The sequence below is a fragment of the Alligator mississippiensis genome, chromosome 8, assembly GCF_030867095.1.
Source record: "Alligator mississippiensis isolate rAllMis1 chromosome 8, rAllMis1, whole genome shotgun sequence".
NCBI classification, from domain to species: Eukaryota; Metazoa; Chordata; order Crocodylia; family Alligatoridae; genus Alligator; species Alligator mississippiensis.
The window spans coordinates 8,629,837-8,655,538 of NC_081831.1; the positions used below are offsets into that span (position 1 = coordinate 8,629,837).

The 25,702-nt window shown below is 47.0% G+C and overlaps 1 protein-coding gene and 1 long non-coding RNA gene across 2 annotated transcripts in view; one reads left to right on the forward strand and one right to left on the reverse strand.

Annotated features, from left to right (window-relative positions):
• The window catches only part of TOM1L1 (target of myb1 like 1 membrane trafficking protein), a 37,495-nt gene extending 13,490 nt beyond the window's left edge, over positions 1-24,005 (reverse strand). Inside the window, exons 1-8 of the mRNA XM_019494410.2 lie at positions 23,888-24,005; positions 23,701-23,785; positions 19,040-19,118; positions 12,123-12,272; positions 11,318-11,437; positions 9,454-9,561; positions 8,651-8,767; positions 2,306-2,439 (exon numbers count right to left, since the gene is read on the reverse strand). Coding sequence (XP_019349955.1) covers positions 2,306-2,439; positions 8,651-8,767; positions 9,454-9,561; positions 11,318-11,437; positions 12,123-12,272; positions 19,040-19,118; positions 23,701-23,785; positions 23,888-23,945 — 851 coding nt within the window. The 5' untranslated portion in view covers positions 23,946-24,005. The remainder of the gene's footprint in view (positions 1-2,305; positions 2,440-8,650; positions 8,768-9,453; positions 9,562-11,317; positions 11,438-12,122; positions 12,273-19,039; positions 19,119-23,700; positions 23,786-23,887) is intronic.
• Positions 8,711-12,050, forward strand: LOC109284838 (uncharacterized). Its single transcript, XR_002092449.2, has 2 exons — positions 8,711-8,800; positions 11,561-12,050. It is a non-coding gene; the product is annotated as an uncharacterized LOC109284838 (long non-coding RNA).
• Positions 24,006-25,702: the final 1,697 nt, after the last annotated feature.

Below are 25,702 nucleotides of genomic sequence, written 5' to 3' on the forward strand. Positions count from 1 at the left end.
CCTGGATGACAAATCCAGTTGTGTTGGGCTCTGTACAAAACAGAACCTAAAAGATTGGTGGTGCTTTAAAGAGACTCCCAAACCATAAGCTGTAAATTGGCTTAAATAGAGGCCTTCTCTTTATTTCACCAATAGATTTATCTTACTACTCATGCTGCCTCCTGTGATTTAATCCATGCTACAACTGATACACCACTGTGCAGACAGTGCGATTTTCCAGAGAGAAGACATTTCATTTCTTTTTCCTCAGGCCCACGACCGAGGCGCACAGTCGAGGCATCTGCACAGTTTCACAACTCCTGCAGCGTCTAAGAGCCTCTCTGCTTCGTGTGACTCACACGAAGCGGAGAGGCTCTTAGACGCTGCAGGAGGTTGGAGTACTTAGGCAAGGGTCTTCTCATACATAACGTTAATCATCTTATACCCAAACTAACATCTGGTATTTTCTTTTAATTTGAGGCAAGCTGCATTTATATTAAAGGTAGAGGTGCAACGGTATATAGGTTGCATATCAGATCAGCACCGATAAAAGGAAAATTAACATTATTGGCTATCGGCTTTTTTTGGCCAGTGTAGTCAATAATGTTCACTGATAAATATAATATGCCTTCTGACCGGGGCCCCTGGACGCTGCATGCATGTACGCAGCCGCACGCATGCACGTGGCCAGCAATGCAGCTGGGCAGTGTGGAGAGCAGCACCTTGCAGATAAGTCTGAAGAGGGGCAGGGGCACGGAGGAGCGGGACAGAGCTATGGGTGGCTCGTCCAGGGGATCAGTGGCCCAGTGCTTAAAATGGTGGCAGGAATACTTGAACTAAAGCTCGTTGAATGAGCTTTAGTTCAAGCGCTGCTGCCACCATTTTTAAGCGCAGGGATGCTTTTAACCGCCCAGCCGAGTGGGGCGAGGGCAGATGTGGGCTGCTCATTGCGGGCTTGGGGCTATCTGTCCTGCTGCCTTTGCCCTGGGGACCCAATGCTGGCCATGCACCCCCTGCCTGCCCAGCAAAGAGAGGCACAACTCGCCACCCCACTGCTATTGGGTGGGCAGGAGACGCACGCAGCCCCCGAGGGAAAGGCAGCAGAGCGGAGAACCCTGAATCCACAGCAAGCAGCCCGTATCTGCCTTGCGGACAAGTCGGGGGGAGGGCACATGCCCCCCCCCAGGCTTCCCTGGGGGGGGGGGGTGTATACAGAGGTGGAGAGCTGACCACTCCCTTCCCCCTGTATCCCCTGGACGAGCCAGCAGCGGCTCCATCCCACTCCCCACCCCAGCCCTGGACCCCACTCACTGCCCTGGCTGGGCAGCGCTCCCAGCCCCTACCCCACTTCCTCCCTCACCATGGAGGCCTCAATCTGCCTGCCCCCATGCCTCTTCTCCTCCACAGACTTACCTGAAGAGAGCTGCTCTCCTGTAAATCAGTTTTCTGATTGGTATTGTCCAATACAGCTGGTTAATAATTGGCAATCGGTATAAGCCAAGAAAATCTTTATCACTGCACCCCTAATTAAAGGTGAACTAAAACTTGGGTTACTCCACAGATGGCATAATAAGGAAACAGAATGCTGCGGTCAGAATAGCCTCATATCATAAGTGAAACAAATATTTACTCCTGCAGCTTAGGTAGAACAACTGGTTTCAATTCTGCAAAAGGATCATGTGATCTTTTTAAGAAACCTAGGAAGCAGGAACTCTACCCTTTGGCTGACGTCTACAGTAAAGCTGTCCAGCAAGATTGCTCAGGAGGGAGAGAAAACATGCTCTTCTGTGGGAATGCGTGTACTCTGGATGTGAGAAACTGAACCAGACTGTGATCAGGAACAACTGGAACTTGGAATGGAGTGGAGCCAAATCCAGTGGTGCTCAAAGAGAAGGAAATGTCAAACTCCAAGACCATTTCTTTCCACGTACTTTTTTATTCCCATCTACACTAAGTAATTTGATTTAACCACTATGCAGGTCTTCTAGAGGCCTTCCACAAACTATCAATCTCCTGTGTCCAGCTTGTGAAGCATCAAGAGGAATAAGAGAAACATGGTCACAAAACGAAGAGGAATGTGCTCCTGTTCTCTTTGGGACCGAGGATGAAATTCACTTCTATGTTAAGGGCCAGCACTAATCATATGGACCAGTTATATCCTTTAAGGCTTGAGTGGGACTTCAGTGCTTCACATGCCTCAGGCTAGCCCTCTTGCCTAATGGGGGATTTCACTCTAAAGAACATCAGACTCAAGAGTTAAGTTTTCTTGAACAGATTTGGTTGGCGCAGTGTGAAGGCCAAATGTGCAAGTGTTCAAGACACTTACCTTTCATGTCCCAGGAGGACATTATTCAGGTCTTCGTTCACTTGAATTAGTTCGATTATCACATCTTCATTCTGAACTATTGCCAGCAGCTCTATGATCCTCTCCTGCATCATCCGACATGTTTTGTATAGTTTCTGCGTATAGAAGAGGGATGTCATCATTATGGTTTCCCACACAATTCTGGAGGATAATTAACAGCTTGTGAATGCTAGGGAGGCATTGATAGTGCACTGTCTAATTCAAATAACTATGTACATGCTAAAGAGCACTCATGACAAAATCTCCACATCCCATTCTTTAATTCTCAAGGATTCTTCTGGCAATCTTCCTGCACATTGGGGCCGATGACTCCCATTGTCACAATCAATATGCTCAGTGATGACCCAGCCTTGCTTTTTTGGTAGCTTTGTCTGCCTTAGAAAGCCAGGGAGTAATGTTTTCAGAAGAGCAAGCTGTTATTTTTGTTTGGCTGAGGTGTGAATTCATACTGGTCTTCACTCAAAGTCCATTACAATCAACACAATTATTTTTATCAGCTCCACTGGATGTGATATTGGATTGGACTCATGTATTTCGAAGAGTGAAATAAATAATCTAGAGTACAGATGGACCCGTGATACAAACCCAGACCTAGCTCCAATATTCCCTCCAAATGGAGGTGCCTGATCCAGAGACTTGATCTATGTATCTCTTGAATACATCCTTATGTAATGCAAACCTACATATCAAGCAATCAGCATGAAGTTCACAATTTCACTGAATGAAATTTTGCCCTGCTACCAGTTAGATTTAGACTTAAAAAAAAAGAAAGGGAACTATTTTTACATTTCTTATTCTAAATTGACTGGTTTTATTTTAAAGCAACCCCATTTTTCCTCCCACACTGTACATACCCAAGTCATTTTCCCAAGAGGAGACTGAACCCTGTTCAGAGTCCTGCACAAGGATGAGGCAACACTAGCTCCTAGTTAAGTCCCAAAAGCGTAGAGGCCTCGTGCCTGTTCTGAGTTCAGGGTTCAATTTTATTCTCAGAAAACCCGAGTACATTCTTGAAGTTTGCAATTCAATCTAAAAGGATTTCAGTTTCATACCCGTGGCATTTAACACTCAGTAAAAATACATATTCCAGGTAAGCCCATCTTGCCAGCAGACTGGCTCCTTTTTCACGATCCTCTTTCAACAGAGAGAGTCATCAGAAGTATGTGATGGTACAGGAGTGCAGACACAGCCCTAATTATTTCTAATCCCAACCATATATTTTCTAAGCTTTACTTCTGGCCCTGCTCAGGAAAGATGCAAGCACTTTGGATACCTGGTACACCACAGCTGAGTTTACATTCCCCAGGGCCAGATCACCGGTAGGAGTAGCAAAGGTCAGTGACTTTAAAAGAAATATGCCAGTTTATATTAGCAGAGGAGTTGGTGCCATAATCCACAGTTCCTAGGATGGGTTTTACTCAGTATCCAAGGGCGTGTGTAGACAAAGCAGGGGCCCTAAAAAACACCGTTTTAATTTAGGGCTGATTAAACCCCCGTGTCGTGCACGCATGCTGCTGAGTTACCTGCCTCTCCAGCGGGGAGGGGAGGGCGAACTGCTGGCGCGCGGAGTGGTCCCTGGGCTGTGGTGGGGGCTGGTGCTTCCCTCCGTGGCAGCTGCACCCCCTGCCCCCCACCCCAGGCAGCACCTGCCCGCAGGCACCTGGCTTGGGCAGTCCTGGGGGGGCACTGCAGCTGCAGAGGGAAGCACCAGGCAGGCAGGCTCGGGGGGAGATCAGGCTCACCGCTTTTCTTGGGTGGAGCTGCTTTCCTGAGCTGCTGCCAGGCTGCCCGCAGGGCTTCCTGCAGAGCCGTGGAGCTGCACAGAGCCCGGTGCTTGGCTCTGCGGCTGTAGGGGCAGCAAACTAAAACTCCTCGAAGGAGTTTTAGTTTGTTGTGCCCCAAGTCATTTAAGGCGCCACCAAATTTCCTACAGCAGCTGGAATTAATGCGCAATACACCACCGAGGCGTGCAAACACCAACACCATTAAAGCAGTGCAAAAGCATTTAGCCCGCTTTAAAGTGTTGCGCACACACGCTTCTCGTGTCATCTACACACGGCCCAAGAAAGCAAGTTTGTTCCCTACTTTTCCTCGCTGGCAAAGTGCTTAATTAATTTTTTTCTGCCAATGTAATGTTTTGGGGGGTTACTGTTCCCAGGTGTTTCAGAACACAGTCCACAAGGGGCTTTTTAACTACTGAGATAACTGTGCGAATTCAAGCCCCTTGTCTCCATGTGGATCACAACTTGCCCTGATGCAGTTTTCCCTTTTACTAGGGGAATGTCCTAGATCTTGGGTGACGCGAGGCTAAACAAACAAAACACCCCTCTCCGGGCCACTTAAGCCTAAAGCAAGCAGCTCTTTCACAAAGAACGCTGTGAAATGAAAACTGAACAAGTATTGTAAGAGGATATAATCCTTTGATCCAAGTGACCTGGGTGGAGACACAATCAAAAGACAAGGCTGGGCTTGTAAAAACCAACATGCATTTGTTATGCTAGACACTTGGTACTTGGAAAAGGGTCTTCAGGAAGGAAGACAAAATACCATTGTTAGACTTGGGAATAAAACTTTGTCCCTTTTACAGTTTTGCACAAAGTGTGAAATACATTCCCTACTCTCCACCCCATTAACAATCATTTCACTCTTGGAGTATGAGCTGTTAGGTCTGCTTACACTTCTATAGTCTTCGTGATGGCAGGAAGAACTACTTTGCTTTTTACACAAGAAACTCTGGCCAGAAATGGCAGATCGTATAACTCTTGTGCTGGTTTTCAAAGCACTGACTTAAGTGCATGGTACTGGCCCCTACCATGCACAGAACTAGACAGGACATTTTGTTCCCATCCTTCAAAAATGTTCCTGTCCCGTATCAGGACAAAGCCAAAATCTTTGAAGTTTTTTCTTTGGTTGGGGGGGGGGGGGGGTTTGCTGACAGAGGGTAACTAATATCCCAAGTGAATGCTGTAACCACCAGGCTGAGACACTGAGACACTCAGGATTAGGTCTCTGCTCTGCCACTCTCCACATCTCAAGGATGCTCTCTCATTTTCCCTCCACTCTATTTTAACTGTTTGACTTGGTATAAATAAATATATATTGGAGAGGAACTTCACCCAAAGCCATGCAAATGCCCTATTCTCTTACAGACAAGGTTCCTTGGGTGAATTTGATATCTTTTATTAGACCAACCCAAATGGTTGGAGAATAGTTATTAAGCAAGCTTTCAGGTTCAAAAACCCTTCGTCAGGCTAAGGAAGCTTCAGCAGTTGGTGCGCAAACACACACACGCACGCACACACACACACACACACACACACACTTTGGACACAGATTTCATCCTACAGCTGAAAACCCTTTCCTGAGCAGTTACACATCCCCACAAAAAGCCCCAGATGCGGCAAATCAAAATTTTCTGACGATAAACTATTTTGTCAAAAAATTCTCAACTGGCTCTGGTAACAGGTGACCTCCAAACTGGGCTTAGCACAGATGCAGACAGAGGATCCTTTGAACAAGCGACTATAAGCCATCTTATTTCTGCTGGGCAGCCTAATGCATGCCCATTCTAGCTACCAGAAAAAGACAAGGCATGAGGATATGCTGTTCTTATCTTCATTCCCCTCCAAAACACCTACCACCACCAGTGGCTGGGAAGTAGCTGGACATGTTCTATGCCAGCCAAGTATTACAGCCAGCAGTAGGGCTCCTTTGCACCACTGCAGTAACATGCATCAGCTAGCTGTGTCTGCCTGATAAGCATCATTATACCCATTCTACAGCTGGATAAACAAGTTAAAGGCAAAGGTCGACATTCATGGTCACAGATGACTTGATAGCAGACCCAGGAAGAAAATCCAGAAGGGCTGACTCATTCCCCCACTGTTACTCCTATCCTCCTCTCTGGAGAAGACCCCAGTTCTACAATTGACTGCCCAGGTCTAGACTGCTGCTCTCACGCAAAATGAAGGATAAGACTGAAGGAAACTTAACATGTAACAATAAATCTTTGTATTTTTTGTGCCTTAAATTACATCCTTATTTGTTGTTCTTGTGGCTCCTCAAGCTGCGCCAAACCCTTGGTTATTTTAATTTTGTTTTCTATGTTAGCTGGGAGAAAAAAATATATATATCTTGAGTGATATGAGAATAGAAAGGAAATGAGACTTATTTACTGCACAGATTATTGCTGCTGCTTTGGAGGCAGAATAATTGTAGCACCCAATCATTATGCACCAGCATCCCTCTAAACAGACATGCAGAGAATTATTAAACTATGCCTCAGTTCTGAGAAGCCAGCGAGCCAGTTTTGCACAGTAAATGTTTATGCAGATAGCTTTTATAAAATGCCTGTTATTTATGGGATTGCTTTATAATAGCCTCTCTTTAAGATGAACCTTAAAAATCCATACCATTACGCTGGGGATAGACTGAGTCAATGTTTGATTGCAGAGTTCTTAATAATCGCACTATTTAACTGCTTGAACATAGCAGCTCAAGAGGATTACGGTGGAAGGGCATGGGACATTTCTGAAACATGCAGTAATTAGCAAGTAGAGAACCGCACTGTGCTGCAATTAAATTGTGTGGTCAGTAGGGCTGTGCAAAGCTTTGGGTGCTGATCTGATTCGGAGGAGATTCGGCCCAATTCAGCAGCTGAATCTCCAAATCGAATCAGCAGATCAATAAAAAGGTCCAAATTGATTCGGAAAAGATTCGGAGAGCTTGGGAGATTTGGGCAGTCCCCACTCGCTGCCACAGGGACCCAGAATCCGTGCTGGTAAGTAGGGGGCAGGGGACGTGGGGGCTGGAGGAGGGGGCAATGGGGGGACCCCTGCCAGACCGCATTCCCTGCCTGCTCCCCCAGCCATCAGGGCTTTTGGGGGCTCGTGGCAGAGCCCCCCCATGCAGTGCGGGGCAGCGCAGGGCAGCGGGGATCAGCCCTCGGCCTGGCAGCAGCCGGTGAATACGGGGCTTTTTTTTTTTTTTTAAAGAGCCAGGAGCTGGGCCCAGGCAGGGCAGCCATTGATGGGTCTAGGAGAACGGGCAGGGGATGGGGCCTGTCCAATTCAGAGATTCAGCTGAATCAGCAGCAGCCGAATCTCCGAATCAGATTCGGCTGAATCAATTCAGCAGTGATTCTAATCGCTGAATCGAATCACTGTCCCCTGAATCGGCTGAATCCAAATCCAAAGCGAATGCTCTAGTCGCTTCGCACAGGCCTAGCGGTTAGCAGTTTTACTTTCCAACTGGGTTTTCTTCCTATGTTTGTAAATTCATTTAGAGCCAGACCCTGGAAACTGGTGGCTTCAAGCCACTTGGCTCTTCCTCAGTTCTGGGACTGGCTCCCAGTGGCATCAGCTGCAGATTATGATCACCCCAGTTAGTCCTAATCCCTAGGCAGAAATCTCATACTAAAGGTGAACATAGCAAATATACTAGGATTTCCCCGCACAGGGACAATTCTCCACTGGCCAACTGACTTAAGGCAGGTCTACTGAACTCACCAGAACTAGCTTGCCAAAGCAAAAGATACAGAAAGTTCCCTCACCCTGGAATACGGAGATAAATTCCATATAAGGACCAGCTGTACCTGGTCCATGTGCCTGAACCCAAAGTTGCCATATGGCACAGATCACTCATAAGGCTGAAACATGAGGATTTTGCTTCTAATGTAGGCAAGTTAAAACACAGGAGTAAAAAAATGATATTGGAAAATAAAAAGAAACTGGAGAGACTGGCTCCTTTATCCCCAGCTGGATTCAGTTAGCATCTTACTATCCATTTACTCCTGAAGTGTAACCTCTGCTAATGAGTAACAGCTGCTTGTCTTTTAATCTGAACAATGAAAACCAGACCTCCCTATTCTGGCACTCAGTCTACATTCAAGATAGTGGGATTGATGCAAAAAGCCCTGACAGCTCTGAGACAGTGATGAGAGACCGACAGAGAGACCTTAGCACCATTTCTTTCCACTTGGGATAGCTGCAGTCAGTTGGAAACCTCTTACACTCTGAAGAAATACCCATGGCAGAGCAAGAGGGCCTTCTACCCTGGGGCTCACTCTGCCTTGCCTTCCCTTGGAGCTCGAGCTTGCATGGGAAAATACATATGTTGTTTTCTTCCTGCCATGGCAGGTGGAGATGATAATGGCAAAAGAAAATGAAATTACCACCAAAGCAGCTGGGCTCTGTTTTCAGTTTACCATGTGAACCTTGATGTTATCGAGAATGGGCACAATGTATGTTGTTAGAATAAACCTTAACGAAGCCATTAACAAAACCCCAGCGACATGTTATACTGCACCTGTAAAAGGTTCATATCTTCAGGATTTTCTGAACCAGGAACATTTTCCTTTAATATCGATGACATGACTCTTACATTCATTTTGGTCATATCCAGTTCGCTGTTCACCTTCCCGATCTGTTCAGGACAACGGGACAGAATGGCATACAGGTAAGTACAGCAGCCACAATCTTTTTCGTATCTAAAGCATGTTTTCTCTTTCATTATCAGACACATTGCCAGTCTGATCAGCATTGGTTTACTCCAGTTTTAAATACTCAGTGGAAGTCAATGGGGCTAGCTGAGTTTTACCCCACCCTAAAGCAGGGGGCTCTCCAGCCTGCACTCTGTGTAGTCTTACACTACTGTCATTCTTACTATTTAGTCCCATTACTATTAAGCAGACTGAATATTTTCATTTATCCAAAAGCGAGAAGGTATATGGTTTGTTCCTTTCTTTCTGCCTTTTATAGTTTTACACAGCTGTTGTACAAAAAAAAAGTTTTCTTTTCTTAGCAGCTTCTTCACACTGATTTGCACAATAGTGCCCTTAAAAAGGGCTTTAGACCTTCTCATACATAAGCAAAGGTATGAGATTGCTTTCCAATCAAGCAGTTCCTGGTGTTTGTTCAATTCCCCTTCCTGGCACAAGATTGTAGAAAGCTTTTCTTACAAACACTACAGTGATTCAGCAGTGTTCGGATGGAGGCTGCTCAGCAAAGGTCTCTACCACTCAAACAAAAAGAGACTGCCTATTCAAGCTGAGCAGTCACAATCCTCAACACACAACCAGCTTGTTTCACATGTAAAAGGCTGTTTCCTACCTGTTCAGGAGTCAGCATTATAGTTGAGGTAGTGGAAAGAGGCATCAGGGAACATTTCATTGAGGCAGAAGAAAGTGGTGAAGAATTAGTGATGGACTGAGACAAAGCCTGCCAAGACACAAGACAAGCAGAGTTTCCATTTAACCTGAGAATTCAAAATGACATCCAGACGGCAGTGCTCCACAGCAATTTTATCAGACCACACAACAGGTATTAGCCTCCTCTTCATCAGGAAGGAAAGCGTAGAGGGAGTTTGTTGAGCAAGTTCCATTTACTAAAGTAAATCCAGTTATTTTTGTAGTAAAAAATCAGGCTGGGGGTGCAGTTTTGTTTCTGAATGGGCAACTAGGGGTAATGTCTCTGTGGTACGATGTGTAGCTCTTAGTCCGTGTCCGGTGAGGAGAGTCCTCTGATTTTCTCTGGGGAGGTGGCAGTTCTGGAGGAAGAACAACCTTGCTGTGGGACCGGGGTATGGCTGATAATGGAATCACATTAGGAAAAAAGAGAGAGGCAGGAAGATGAATGGAAAGGGGAAAGCATCAAAAAGCTAGAGACCATTGGCAGCCAGAAGCCTTGTTTTCCCTCCAGGTGAAGTTCACTGCAGCACAGAAGGCCTGCACAAGGACCTGTGCTGCAGCCCTTTCATCTTCCAGATGTGCTGAGCCCAACTGCATACACTGAATAATGCTTCTGCATTACTGAAATCAATAGGCACTTTGAACATATTCCACTGTGCACAGGACCAGGCATTAAGGCCACATCTTTACTGCCCTCCTGCCAAGCACAGGACCACCATCAAAACATTATCTCCACTCCATATATGCCCAGCCCAGCAACTAGACAGAAAGCCTGAAAGCGGCACTGTGGTGCATGCCAAGGCTGCACTGTGCAATCCATGCAGCCTACCTGTTCGGCAGTGGTACATGTAGCGCAAGGATGAGCGGGCAGGACTTGTTTCTCAACAGCAGTCCTGGTGTCAGCAGGGAGGGGGAGATTCATATCCACAGCATGTGGCGGGGAGGAAATGATTGTCTAGTCACATCCAGCAAACAGACTAGTTTGATAGGCTTAACTTTAATACACTGGCTTTCTTATACACTGCCATACAATAGTCACAAAGCCAATTTGTGAATCACTTTAAATCACTTCTATCTGGGCTTATTAGAGAACTCTAATTCCATAATAGCAAGGATCCACCTGACAGGTTCGCTCTTCTCAAAAGTCTTACAAAAGCTGCTCCAACCGATGGAAAACAAATGCTGGAAGACCCTGATTTGAACAACTTCCTGCACAGACAGCTGGTGGGGACTGCTCAAGCTACAGTTGCACCAACTGCTTAGCTACAGCACTGTAGCAGCTGCTTGAATGGTAAAGACAGACGCTTTATCCATGAGGTTGCAAATTACAGACCAATGGGTAGAGATATATATAGGGAAGTTCTTTAATTAAAAATCCCTACCTCTCCTTATCTCATTCTGCACAGGTAAGGTTCACATCTTGAATCATCCACCACTTTCATGCAAATTTTTCTTATTTCAGAGACCTAAGGGATTTGGACACCCCACTTACATTAATAGCAATGGAAACCAAGTGCCAAATCTTTACCCAGTTTAAGTCACGGGGATTTATGTTCCTTTTAGAAGGCAACAAGGAAGCTGTCATTTTTTAAATGAAAGCAGTTGTTTTTAAGCTGGTTGTTTTTCTTAAATATGCTCCAGGGCAGAACAGGTGACTGACTTCCTGAGCGTGCAAGCAAAATTAGCAGCTCCAAATCCGAACAAAAATCAACACACCTTCTCCAATCACAGAGATCTGACAATTAGTGGATCTGGTTTCTGATTAGTAGTTACTAACACACACCTACCTTTTTTGTCTCCGTGTTGGTGTCAGTACACGGAAACTGCACTCCTTTCTTCAGCAGTTCCAGGTAAACTTCCTTTACTTCGCTCACATCCACGCTTCCTTGAAACCCATGGGCCCAAGTCTGTTTGGGGTAAAAAAACCAAAAAAAAAAAAGTATGTTACAAAAACCAGAATTTTTCACTGAATTAAGGCTACGTTTGAACATCCTTCCCCTAAGTGGCTTCTTGTCTATCTCTCCGCACAGAGGGATGGAGAAGACCTGAAGAGTCAACCTACTCCAGTTCAACCCCCTGACTGCATTCAGGATTTGCTGTTCTCTAAACATGAATTCTTGAGAAAGACAGACAAGATCACTTCTGCGCCAAGAAAAATGGAAGATGTTATCTAAGGATTGGAAAACCTTTTTGTAGAGAGGTGCTTCTGCTCCATGTGCTCTTGAAGGTCTCCTCTAGGATGACAATTCCCTTTCTACATGAGCTACCCGACCCTTTAGCAGCGCTCAAAGCAGCAGGAACAAGAAGGAAGAGCAAGCTTCAAAGCTCGTGCTCACTTTTCTCCTACAGTTCTGAAAAGGAGGACTGCCATCAGGGAGGGATGTCCTGGGGGCAGGTTGACAACTTTCCACAAATCCTTCCTAGTTTTTTCCCATTGTCTCCTGCATCTTGCTGCTCATGTAAGTACAAAAGGAATAAAGACAAAGGGCATCTTAACAAGATGACCTCCCATAAATCGTTTCATAGTGCAGCACTGGGTTCTGTCGTTAAACATTTACTATGTGTGTATAGCATTATGTATACTATGCTTACCATGATAAAGGTCAAGATTTTGTCCTGCATGTCAGTTGGCAGAGCGTATCTTGGATTCAGCAACTTCACAAGCCTCTCTTTGCAGAAGTCTTTCTTCACAACTAAAGACTGAAAGCTTGGGCCACAGTTCTGCACGCACATGTCAAGAAGCTGTGGAGAGGAGGGATTTCATTCATATAAAAAACTCATATAAAAACTCATATAAAAATAACTCAAGTACTCCCATTATATTTTTACTTTCATTTTAATTCATGCCTGGGCTTTCTATTGATTGCCAGGTAGAAGAGCCTTGAACAGATTAGACCAGAGATGCTCAGCCACTGGGCCTCTGGGTCCGATCTGGCCCCTGGTAGGGCATGCAGGGCAGCATGAGGCCTGATCCTGGTGTGTGGGGCTAGGAAGAGGTGGTGCAGGGCCCCAGAGCCTGGTGTGGGGACAAGCTGAGCCCAAATGGGACTGATTTGGGTGCACAAGATCCAGTCCAGCTCCTGGACCAACATTGTGCAAAAACACAGAGCCAAAACATTGAGCACCGTAGTATTTATGTGCTGCCTAGCAGAACAAAGACTGGGCTTCAAAAAGTAGCTGCCCCTATTTCCCTAGTGTTTCCCAGAATTAAATGATAAATTAAAAAGAATGAGAGCAAATTTAGCCCCTGGTTTTCTTTCTCCAGATGTTTCAGGGGTAAATGAGACCAGAAAACAGCAGCCAAATTATTCTGATTGCCAAACATTTACTTTCAGAGCAGGATTTTGGATGCTCCAAGGAGGGGGCTGTGCCCCCAACGTACTGCCCATAACAAGATTTGCTACTCACATACAACTTTCCCACCTTAAACCTCAAAGAGCTTCCAAAGGAAAGCAGTTCTCATCTGCATGTTACGGATGCAAAATGCAAAGCACTAAGAGGTCCCCCGAGGGCCTCATCCACTGAAATCAAGCCAATCCAATCCTTCTGTTGACTTGACAGGCATTGGATCTGGCCCACAGAACATCAGTGGATAGGTTCCTATTTAAAGGCAGGAGACCCGTCTTTGAATAGGAACCCCATTCATCGCAGTACTAGTGTCCACAGCCATAAAGAAAGATGATGCAACTTGCCTCTGTTTTTGCACCCCAACTCTCTTTACTATCCACATGGAGAAAATCTTGCTGGGATCCTCTGACCCCAGCTGACTTCCTGCCCCTGGGGCAGGGGGCTGGGCTCGATGATCTTCCAAGGTCCTTCCGGCCCTAATGTCTATGATATCTATGAAAAATGTGTTTCACAAATTCTAACCAATTTAGGTATAGGAAATATTCCTAAAACTGGTGCAAGCATTAAGCTGCAACACAACAGCTGCAGTTGAGCTGATGTGGATTAAATAAGCTTTTCCTCCTCAGTGCTGACTACACTGGACCACTGTAAAAGCACTTGAGGAGCTCACTTCCTTGTCTCAGGACCCGGGGATTTTTCTCCCAGCATCATCAGGACCTCAAACGAGAGGAAGAACAAGAACAGCACAAAATGTATTGCAAAAACAGAGAGTGTAGCACAAAGATGCTGGCAGACCACTGTGAGAAAAACCAAGAGATAATTACCAGAAAGTCTTGGCTTGAATCATTATTTTTCATATGAAAGAGTACATGAAAGAAATGCTAATAAGCAAAGTCATTTGCCTGTTCAGTACTTCAAAGACAGTTTGTGTAAAACATTTTCAAACCAGCACATGGGGAATTAGGTATGCAGCTCCCATTATTACTAACTTCCTACATATGGGATCAAATAGTTACCCTTTCAGTTAAACTGCTGCAGTGAATGGGACAGATCCTCTACTCAGTTATGCTGGCGTAACCCAACTGACTTCAGTGAGGTGCCCTGCTGTAGCTGAACGGAGAATTTGGCCTAATTAATCCACTATCTGCATTGTGGGCGAAGAAAGCTACTTTCATACAAATAGCTTCTTTTATTGCCAAGAGCTGCATGTTATTTCCCCAGAGATTTGCACTGGAATCAGAAGGACCTGGCATCGAAGTAGGGTGCTGCTCCACGTGAGTAGGTACACCAGAACCTCAGCACGAACTAGATTTCAATAAAAGCACCTGCAAATTTATTTTTAACCGCTCCAATTAGACTTTCCATATCCAGGAGGCAGAATCTGATGACTGTAGAGCTGGCACAGTTCCTATGCCTCAGGGTAGCCAAGGCCGGACATCCAGGTGAGAGGAGTTTCTTGTCAACAAACAGGGAGTTAAGTGTAAAATTGTGCAATGCACTCTCAGATCCATGAGGCAAAACCCAGCTCACCTAACAAAAATGTGTCTAGGCCCTTTGAATCAAGGCAGAGATAAGGGCAAGCTGTCACAGAGCACAAAGGGGAAGAAGAAAAAGGGAGATGGGGAAAGGAAGAAGGAAAATCTCCATATTCTAGGTAAGGCCAGATCCTACTTGCACAGTTCAGCAAGACTGATGATGTGAGTGAGTAAAGCGAGCTAGATGTGGTCCTCAAAACTGGGCTGGACTAGCTCAGTTAATGGCAGACATGTCTAGAACGAAAGGATGCGGTTAAAGGTTACAGGTGGATATTTGATATCCTCATAAATCTGGAGACCACCAGTTTTGAATGCATCAGCACTCTTCAAAGTGTCATGGCCTGGATTGTCTTAGGTTATTATTCTATCCGCAGGACTGTACCCAATGCACATTTACTAGCGCTTTGCCCAGTCTTGTTTTGAAAGTCCTCAGTGATGGGGATCCTACCCCTTGCCTATGCAGGCAAAGCAACACGTCTAGAGCTCCTAGTTCTCAAGGAGAGCTGTGCATAAGCAGATCCGTGATCCAGTGCAGATCTCATTTATAATTATTCTCAGTAGAGCTGGTGGTAATTTTACATTTCAAATTCAGGGCTTTTCTAAATGTTCTGGTTTTTTGGTTTTAAAAAAAAATGGTCAAATGTTGAAATTGGGATTTTCCTTCTTCTCCAACCCTTATCTTTTCTTCTCCACTTCTTTCATTCTTTCCATGGAGCGAAACAAAATTAATTTTAATTGTGTGTGTGGCATGGGGGGGGAGGGGATTTTTCATTTTTCATTGTTCTGTCTTTTCCCAAATCTTCAAATTTCAAGAAAAAGTTCTTGACAAAAGAAATACTGAAATTTCCTTCAAACCTTTCCAAAACTGGAGAAATTCAGAAAAACGTACAGGTATCAAAAGGCAAAAAAAATGGAAGAGAAAACCAAACAAGCAAATAAACCTTGCAGGAAAAATATTCAATATGTTCAAGTACTTTGAAACAATATTCTGAAAGCGCAAAGTACTGGCACCTAAACCCTGCACAGAGGAGACCCTTTAACACTTCTCGCTTTGTGTCCACGTAACATTCATTTTCTGCGTTTGGGCCAGCTCCGCCACCCTGGGAACATTCAAAGACCCCAGTGAAATTGGGGCATGGTGCTAAGTGCTTTATTAAAACAAAGAAAGAGTTAACAACTCTAGTAAACTGTACAGGTGCCTTATTTTTAAACAAAATTATCTGACATGCAAACAAGTTTCACACACACCCAGTGTCTATTAAGAATAATTATATACGTGTGCGTGCACACACACACACAAATATAAATCAAACAACCACATGCCCATTCCCCTAGATACCTGCCTGAAAGCCATAATCCTTCTTGACATCTGATTGTGCAATCTGCATTGCTGAGTCCCATCTTTTGGCTTTATCAAATATACCACGGGAAGCAACAAGGCCAGGCGTGCATAAATCTGGACCCATGTGATTTCATGAGCAGCAGGTATCTTCCCCAAGAGCTGAAAATTAAGCTATACCTACTATGTTTGATCCAGCTGGCTGTCACTCATCTTCCCTCCCAGATAAAAAAGCACATAAAGAAATACATGAGACACTCAGGCCAAGTCGACACCACAAACGTACCATTCCTGGCAGTGCCACCCACATGTACACAGCACTGTCACGGGCACACGCCTTGCTTAACTAGAAGCGGGGGAGCCAGGCCTGTGTTGCTCTGAGGGAAGTAACTTGGCGCCAACTTTTGGCTGCGCTACTCCCGGCGCCATGCAAATGTGGCCATGCTGCTTCTAGCGTGGGAGGGTGAGCCAGGTGTCTGAAGGTGGCACTGCCTGTCTCAGTAAGTCGGTCATGTAGGCAAGGCTAATGAAGAAAGATCCATATAGTAGGAGCAGCGCTAGGATGTAATAAGACTTTTGATGAATGACTCTCAACTGAGTTGAGACCCCGGACCTACAAAACGCATGCCCGCAGCACCAGTGCTCCATGGGACTCCTTGGGCATGTGAGGTTCTCCATGTACATACCCGTGTTTGTCTCTCAAGCCCGGGAGCCGGACCTACAGGTGTGACTAAGCTACAATGAGCCAGAACAAACTTTCAGGACAATTTTGTTCAGTGTTTACACATTTCACGTGAGTAACCTTGCGAAGGACACGCTGGGTGTAGAATGATTAATTCTAACGTCATGATCTTGTGTAAATAAAAGGGGATCAGAATATTTGCCCAAGAAGGTGGCTCGCTTCTTTTGTCGTTCTCTATGTTGCATCCCAAGTAACTGGGCGAGGGGACAAGTTTCAATAGGTGGCTATAGGACAAAGAGCTAGTGGCACAGAGAGGACAGAACAAACAGAGCAGGTTGGAAAAAACAACTGGCTTTGGCAGGATTCTGGGTTTTTTGAAGACTTGATTAAAAAAATAGTTTTTAAAACCTTAAATTATTGAGGTGTTTTTGTCTCTTCCCTCCCCGCCTATTTTCCAGTGACTGAACAGGAAAAAGAGGAAACTGGAGGGGAAAAGTGTTTGGTTTACTGCCCAACAACCAAACTATTTTCCATAAAAATATCCATTTGCCTTCATCCCAACTGAACAGTTGGTCCCATAAAAGACACCACTCTAAGAAATACTTGCCCCCTGCATAATTTCTGCACCCTCATAGATACAGCCTCGCTCTTACACTATATCATTTCCCTTCACAAATATAGAGCAGAAAATAGTCTACTAGCTCTAGCCCACAGGAAAGCAAGGCACTGAGACCAAGGGAAGTAAAATCAAACAGAGCTGGCACTAAGGGCATCGTAGTGGAAGTTTTACTGATGCTGAGGCCGGTGGCAAAAACAAGGAGGTGGCAACAGAAGACAGATGGCAATGGCAAGAAAAGGCATTAGCAATGTACAGGAGCACCCTGAAGCCTCTGGAAGGAAGCAGGAATTGAGGAGGATGGTGTGGGCAAAGAGGAACTTGGAGCAGAAGTGTTAAAAGAAAGAAGGCTGATTTATTGAACGGGAGAGAAACTGGAAACAGAGAAAAAACATCTGGGGCAGAAAGTTTGAAATGTCTTGGCAGGAGCAATTGGGCAAGAGTGGGAGAAGGTAGGGTCTGAAGTCAAAGAGAGCCTGAGAGACAGTACAGCATAGCTGCAGTCCACTTGTTTTCCAATGGCCTACGCACGTGAAGCCTACCACTTGTTAGCTGCCACCTAATATGATATATTTTTCAACAGGCCAGTGTTTCCACGATACAGTACAACCCCCTGCTCCATGTTCATGTTCCGACGAGTCAGCACAATAACGGACCTATCGTCAGATTAATGCTTGTAAAGCTCGGAGCTAGAGGTTATCATCATCCCCCCCAATCCGTGCCGTGTTCAGCTACTAAGACAAACACAGACCTGCAAGAGAAAACAGGCCCAAGACGGAGGCTGTGCCCAAAGCGGAAGCAAAGCATTTGCGTTATGCAAACATGCAGAGCACAAAGGTGACTCACTGAAGATAGCGAGGAAGGAAAGGAGGAGGGAACCAGGGCAGTAGAATAAGTTAAGATATACTTGATAAGAAGTCTGGCATATTTAGCTGTCTCTCTGAATCAGCAGGGGACATGTGGACAATCCTGACTGTCCTGCATTGAACAGTGCCAGTCACTGATATACCTGAATTAGTTATCAGTGCTTGCTGAGAACGATTTGGTACAATCGGTACTGGACATACCCATACAATGAGTAACAGGGCTCAAACATATGTGACAAAGGGAAGCTTTTATGTCCCAATAATAAAAAATGGTAAAAGGAAATGAAATCCTCAGAGGTTATTTTAACCCCAGTCTATGACAGCAAGTAAGGTACAGAGCCTATTCCCTGGGCATAAACCAAGAATAATTCCACATCTATATCAGCGTAAAGAAAATCAGAATCTGACCGGTAATGTCAGTGGACAGGAGAAGGGAGAACCATGTGAAGATGCGAGAGGCCCCAAATAAAATGCTGCCCTAAACTTTGGGAAGGTTCATAAATGGGTGTGAACATTATGACTGAGACCTCGCCATATGGGAAGCTCCTTCTTTCCTCTCAAAGCTCTGAGAAAGACCTGAAAGCTCAGATTCAGATCTGAATTCAATACAGCCTCTCTCTCAAACACTGCAATGTCAGGCTCCTCTTCACCTTTATTATTTTAGTATGCAGTAACATGTTTTTGCAAAAGAAACACCGCACATTCCACAACGCTGCATAATATCTGACAAATGTTTGACTATCGTGTGTGATTAAGGGAATTATCAAGTCAGTTAAGCCTTCCTACAATAGTCCAGCTTCTGCATCTTTCAGAGCTTGGCAGGGGTTTGTCTGTGGGACAGTCACTAGAGTCTGTGGGAACCATATGACTGCTTTTTTGGCCCACAACTTACAAATTTGATTACAAAGGATTATTATTTACATTATATGGAGCTCCAACATGGTGAAGGAACAGGGCTGTATTGCGCTGGGTGCTGTAGAGACAAGCAATAGCTACAGAGACTGTCACAACTAGAGAATTTACAATCTTACAATCTGTAGGTCAACATCCAACATCCATTGCATTTTCTTTTACAGTGTTTTCCACCCAGTTTCTAATTAAATATAAGTAGAGTTGTACTTACAGACAAGGTAAATCGAATCTCCTTATGGTTATAGTTTTTGAAAAGCTTCTTCTTTAATGCTTTTACAGCATCTTTAGGCCTGTGGCAAGAAATTAAAGAGAGAGGCAATAAGTGGTTAGGTAATAGATGGTTTATTTTTCAATTTTCCCCAATACCTGAAAATACTGACCCTAAGGCCTCAGAGCCCATGCTTACACCAGCATGAAACTAGGGACGTTGTGCCATCGAGCAAAAGAATCACACCATTGGCCTGAATCTGGAATAATGCAGTGGTGAAAACAGCTCATTACTACAGATACTACTTTCCTCCAGGGGCCCTGTGCAGAAGAAGAAAAATAAATTCCCCTGTGCACACTTTCCTCTCCAAAATTATTTTCTCTTGCAGTTGTGCAAGAGATTTTTGTAACGCTCGTTAGGCGGAAAGGGAGCAAACTGCTTAAACTAGCAAGGTGAGAGGGCTGGCTAGTGCCCAGTCTTCATTTACGTTGGTGTTAGCATCTGGGTCTAGGTTAAATTCCAACTCTGTAATTGCAGGATGCTTATCCCCAACCTGGGTAATTGCTGTGTACTGATAAACAGCTACTGTACTCCACCCCAGAGATGGTGGCGTTTTCATCCTGGGCCTTGTGATTTCCATATATACAGTTCAACGGAACTGCGTGGGAGTGCAGAGGTGGAGGATAGCATCAGCATCCCACATAGTCTAGCTTCTGTGTATAGGTCACCTAGGTATTACGGAGCCACGTGATAAGAAAAACAAAAATATTTTTAATATTACTCATGCGTCATTGAGAAGGTTCTTAACAGACCTTAATGTAACTAAGCAACAACTTGTTAAAAAAAACCACATTAGTTTAATCTGAAATACAAAGAAGTTTTCAAACTCCGTTAAAATCACTGTCCTTGAGTACCACTATAGTGGTGAAGATACCTGAACATACTTGTGGAGCATCTAATCCAGTAGGCGGGGATGGATGAGAAAGAAAAGTTTCCCTGTAGACAAGTTATTCCATTATTTCACACTTGTTTCTTAAACCCTCCCCTGAAGCAACTGCTACCTGTTACCTAATTCTGATTTCTCTCTCCTCCTTATATTCTGCTTGCTGCACGTCCTTTCACGGCATCTGATGATATGAGCTTCAGCTCTTGAAACCTGGGTTTATATATATCTACTTTGGCTAGTCTATCAGGTGCAAATCTACTCTGCCTTCTACTTGATTTCAGACTCACTGGGGGACATCTACACGAGACACTTAATGCGCAGTAGACTAATTTTCCTGCACTCTAGCGTGTCACAGCACAAGCCATGTTAATACACAGTCGAATTAGTCTAGTGTGCATTAAGCGTCACAAAAAGACCATGCGTCTTTGCTACTGAACTGCAGGGTGAGCTACTGCGCATTTAGTTAGTACCTCACATTACAGGTACTAAATTTAATGTGCCGTCGCAATAGCACATTAATGCACACGTAGATGTGCTCATTATGTCCCATCAGTTGTCCAATCGGACACAGCAGTTCTGTCATTTCCAGTGCCCTGTGTCAGACTGTGACCAGCAGCAGACGATTCAAAGGAAGTTGCCAGGCATTTCAATATGGACAGTTATAGAATAAACTACTCAACAAGGGAGCTTCACGGTGAGCGGTGCACTGAAAGGTGCAATGCATAGAAGACACCGTAAAACTAACGCTGACAGCTAACTCATCCCCTTGCCAATGGCAAGAGCCAAAGAGGCTCAAATAGTATAGTCATAAATAAGATCACAAGGTTGGAAAAACACAAAAAAAGAATGAAACAACTACAGGGGAAATAACTTGTGTTATCACAATGGCAGGGATGAATCCTCTCCAAAATGCCACCACTACCACTGCCGCAATTCTATTCCAGCACTTTATTAAGGGATCTAACAGTGCTTTAAAAAGGAGATTAATATCATTGGGCACACACGCTTTTTACACACACGCACGCACTTTATACACACACTTTTTTGTCCCGTGACATGCTGGAGATCCAGTGGGTTGGAGCAGACTCAATTAATCAATTTCTGCTGCACATGAGTTGACGCACACTGTGCTGTGTCACGTGTAGTTGTATAAGCAGCAAAATGCACATCAGCGCACAGAAAATGGCAGTGGTGTGTTTTTTAACTAAGACACCTTCGAGCTGTTTTAGTTCAAAAGCATGCTGCCGCCATTTTCTCAGCATGGACACGCATTTCGCTGCTTATACAACCACACACGCCGCAGCACCAGCCGCTTTTAAAAGTGTCCAAAGCTGCAGCACAGACATATGTACAAATGCGTATTGTTCTCATTTTAAAAGTAGAGATGGTGACTAAAGAGTAGAGATGGAGGAGTAAAATTGCTTGCCCCAAGATCACCAGGTTAGATGAGGAGGTTAGATGAACACCTTGCCGGGGTCGTTTGACCCCAGTACTCTTTCCTGCCATGGCAGGGGGTCGGACTAGATGATCTGCTCAGGTCCCTTCCAACCCTATGAAACTATGAAACCAGCAAACCGCTGGAACAGAATCCAGGCCTAACATGTTGTATCCAACGGGTGCTTCCCGGAAAGCCTAGATCACTGGTTCTCAAAATCCTTGAGTCTAATGAAGCAGCTCTCATTAGACTCAAAGCACTTCTCAGAAAGTGCTCTTATTTTTCACCTGTGTTGTGACTACAGAATAATAATAGATCAATGTTTCTGTTGCCGAGAACTCAGATCACAAGTCAGGATGCTTTTAACACTATGGATCCTATTTGAAATCTCTGGATTTAACTTGTCGATCGTGTTTGCACATCTAACAATGCTAACAGTGTGCGACACCCCTGAAGGCACCCTAGGGTGCTGCAGCACCCTTTTTTTAGAATCCCTGGCCTAGATTTATATCTAGATATTCCCGGATCACGTTAGAATACTATCCGTAATACCTTTTCATTCTTCTGGTAATGCATTTAATAGTAACAGGCAAAACACGTCTAACAAGGAACTTTGGTCTAAAATTATAATATCATCTGAGCTGGTAACCACAGGCTCATGTGAGAGTCTCTGCTCTGGCAGGAACTGGCAATGTCTATGATAAGGGATGATATTTCCTTTGACACTGATGGTATCTCAAGCTGCTGGTAGGATGGGATGCTTGCACCATAGCTTTTCTTGTTAGGAAATGACACAGTTAGGAGATGATATCTCCACATTTGGGGAAAGGGAGAAGTTTTACAGGGACTGTACTTTCCTCTACGGTGCATGTACAAGGATATTCCCTTTCTCTACAGCACTGGTTCTCAATCTTTTCAGACACGAGGCACTCTTCAGAAAACACCAGCTCTTCGGTTTCCCTTTATTGACTACAGAGAAACATGGCAGCAATTTTCTTGCTGCAAAGACCTCAGAAAGACCACAAGAGATTAGGACGTTTTTAACACTATGGATATGAAACCTCTGAGTTTATCTTGTGAATCGTGTTTTACAAGTGCTAACTTTGCACGGCATCCTGTGGTGCCTTTCAAAGCATCTGAAGGCACCCCAAGGTGCTGCAGCACCCCGGTTGAAAACCCCTGCTCTCCACCGTGCATCAGGATCTTCTACATTACCAGCTTCAGGATTGTTTTTTTTTGACGGAAAGGAGATGCAAGGAACTCACAGACTTTTAACTCTTTTTTGCCTTGCTTCCCTATGCTCTGCACATGGGAAGTAGCCTAAACAGTTCAATCCTGAATCTTTACAGATCCTGGGCTCAAACAAGCCTCTGCATTAGCTGAGATTTTGTTTTTAAGAATTTTTTTGTGTTCCAAGCCAAATCCAGTCCAAATCCATGAGTCAGTCCAGAACCAGAAGTGGCCTTTACCAACCTCCACCAGGGGCTTCACATGTTTCCAATGTCTTTTGGCGGGCATGAACGAGGCGCGCCCCTGGAAGTTGCAGGGGTACGGTGCTGATAATGCAGGCAGCTGCAGCAGTGTTGGCGGCAGGGGGCGAGGGACCAGCGACTACCCGCAGACGCTGCTGGCGGCGTCGGTGGCGGAGGGGTGGTGTGGCAAGTGGCGACTGCCACGCACGCGCTGCTGACAGTGGTGCCCAACTACAGCGGATGCACTGCCAATCTCAGGGGGTGCACCCCCCTACTCGTCACCAGTGTTGGTGGGCATCCAACCCTGCCAACGTGGCATCCAACCCCGCAGGTCCAAGCCTGGAGGCTTGGGGTCCAAGCGGGTTCAAGCCCAGAGGCTCAGGGCTCAAGCGGGTTCAAATCTGGAGGCTTGGGATTCAAGCAGGTCCAAACCTGGAGGCTCAGGGTTCAAGCGGATCCAAGCCCGCAGACTCGGGGCTCAAGTGGGTCCAAACCTGGAGGCTCGGGGTCCAAGCGGGTCCAAGCCCAGCGGCAGCACTGGCAGTCATCCACCCCCGCAAGTCCAAGCCGGGAGGACTGGGGGTTCGGCTGCCCCCGAGTTTCACCTGCCCTCAGCTGTCGGGCCGCAGCACCCTCCCCACCGGTACGGCCTCCCCTTCGCCCCCGGGACGCTTTCCGCTGAAAAAGGACGGAGCCAAAGACAAGAAGGGGGTGCTGGGGACCCCCCGGGGGACCAACCCGGCTGGAAACCTGCTCGGTTCATCCTCGCCTCTCCCACCCAGCGACACCGCCCCTGCCGCGCGGCACTCACCCCTCGGCCGTGGCGTTGATGCGGTCGCAGATGAGCACGAAGCGGCCCCACTCCTCGCCCGGCAGCGCGCCCGACGTGGCCCCGTCTGCAAGAAGCGGCAGTGGGACAAGGGCACCCGCACCGCACCGCACCGCACCGCCCGCCCGCTCCCGGCCCGCACCGCACCGCACCGCACCGCACCACTCACCGATGAGGCTGCCCACGGCGCTGTGCAGGGGGTCCCTGCCGCTCCTCCCGAAGGCCATGGCAAGTCCCGCTGCTCTGCCCGGCTCCGGCCCCGGCCCCGGCCCCGGCGGCGGCTGCTTCCCCGCGCGAGGGCGGAGCCGCCTCCAGGCCCGCCCTGCCTCCTCCCCGGGCGTCCCCGGCACGCGGCAGCGTCCCTGGTCTCGAGTTGAAGGGTGCACTGCACTGCCCCGTGCCCGTACAGCGGTGTAGTGCACTGCCCTGTGCCCGTGCAGCGGTGTAGTGCATTGCCCCGTGCCCGTACAGCGGTGTAGTGCATTGCCCCGTGCCCATGCAGGGGTGCGCTGCATTGCCCCGTGCCCGTGCAGCGGTGTAGTGCATTGCCCCGTGCCCGTACAGCGGTGTAGTGCATTGCCCCGTGCCCGTGCAGGGGTGCGCTGCATTTCCCCGTGCCCGTACAGCGGTGTAGTGCATTGCCCCGTGCCCGTGCAGGGGTGCGCTGCATTGCCCCGTGCCCGTGCAGCGGTGTAGCACACTGCCCCGTGCCTGTGCAGGGGTGTGCTGCATTGCCCCGTGCCCATGCAGGGGTGCGCTGCATTGCCCCGTGCCCGTACAGCGGTGTAGTGCATTGCCCCGTGCCCGTGCAGGGGTGCGCTGCATTGCCCCGTGCCCGTGCAGCGGTGTAGCACACTGCCCCGTGCCTGTGCAGGGGTGCGCTGCATTGCCCCGTGCCCGTGCAGCGGTGTAGCACACTGCCCCGTGCCCGTGCAGCGGTGTAGTGCATTGCCCCGTGCCCGTACAGCGGTGTAGTGCATTGCCCCGTGCCCGTGCAGGGGTGCGCTGCATTGCCCCGTGCCCGTGCAGCAGTGTAGCGCACTGCCCCGTGCCCGTGCAGCGGTGTAGCGCACTGCCCCGTGCCTGTGCAGGGGTGCGCTGCATTGCCCCGTGCCCGTGCAGCGGTGTAGCGCACTGCCCCGTGCCCGTGCAGCGGTGTAGTGCATTGCCCCGTGCCCGTACAGCGGTGTAGTGCATTGCCCCGTGCCCGTGCAGGGGTGCGCTGCATTGCCCCGTGCCCGTGCAGCAGTGTAGCGCACTGCCCCGTGCCCGTGCAGCGGTGTAGCGCACTGCCCCGTGCCCGTGCAGCGGTGTAGTGCATTGCCCCGTGCCCATGCAGCGGTGTAGTGCACTGCCCTGTGCCCGGCGCTGCAGAGAAACGGCGTGCAGTAAGGCCCAGGTCACACCACCGAGGCTGGGAGGCAGGGTGGCTTCGTCCAGGTGTATAGAGAACAGCCCAGTTTTCCCCTACTCTGTCCTCTGAAACCCTGCGCCTTCATGCCCGTTATTTTCCTCTGCAGAGTCCCACCGGTGCGACCTAAAGGCGTCCGGGTTCACGTCGAGACGATAGAGTAGCAGAAAACTGGGCTGGTCTCCATAAAACCGGACGAACGGCCACCCTGCGAGCGAGTTGGAGTCTGATGAAGTTGAGCATGGAGACGTGTGAAGTGCTCCACTTTGGGCCAAGCCACCCCCAACACACCGAAAGGTGTGGTGGTGCCCAGCTGACCAGCAGGCCTGGGGATAATAATAGACCAGAGTGTGAATATGAGCCAGCAGTGCGATGCTGTAGCCAACAGAGCAACTAATACCCTGGCATGCATCAATCGATGCATCTCCAGCAAAACCCAGGAGCTGATTCTTCTGCTCTATTCAACACTGGTGAGACCGCAGCTGGATACTGCGTCCAGTTCTGCGCACCACACTTTAACAAGGACGTGGACAAGCTTGAGAGAGTCCAGAGAAGAGCCACCTGTATAGTCAG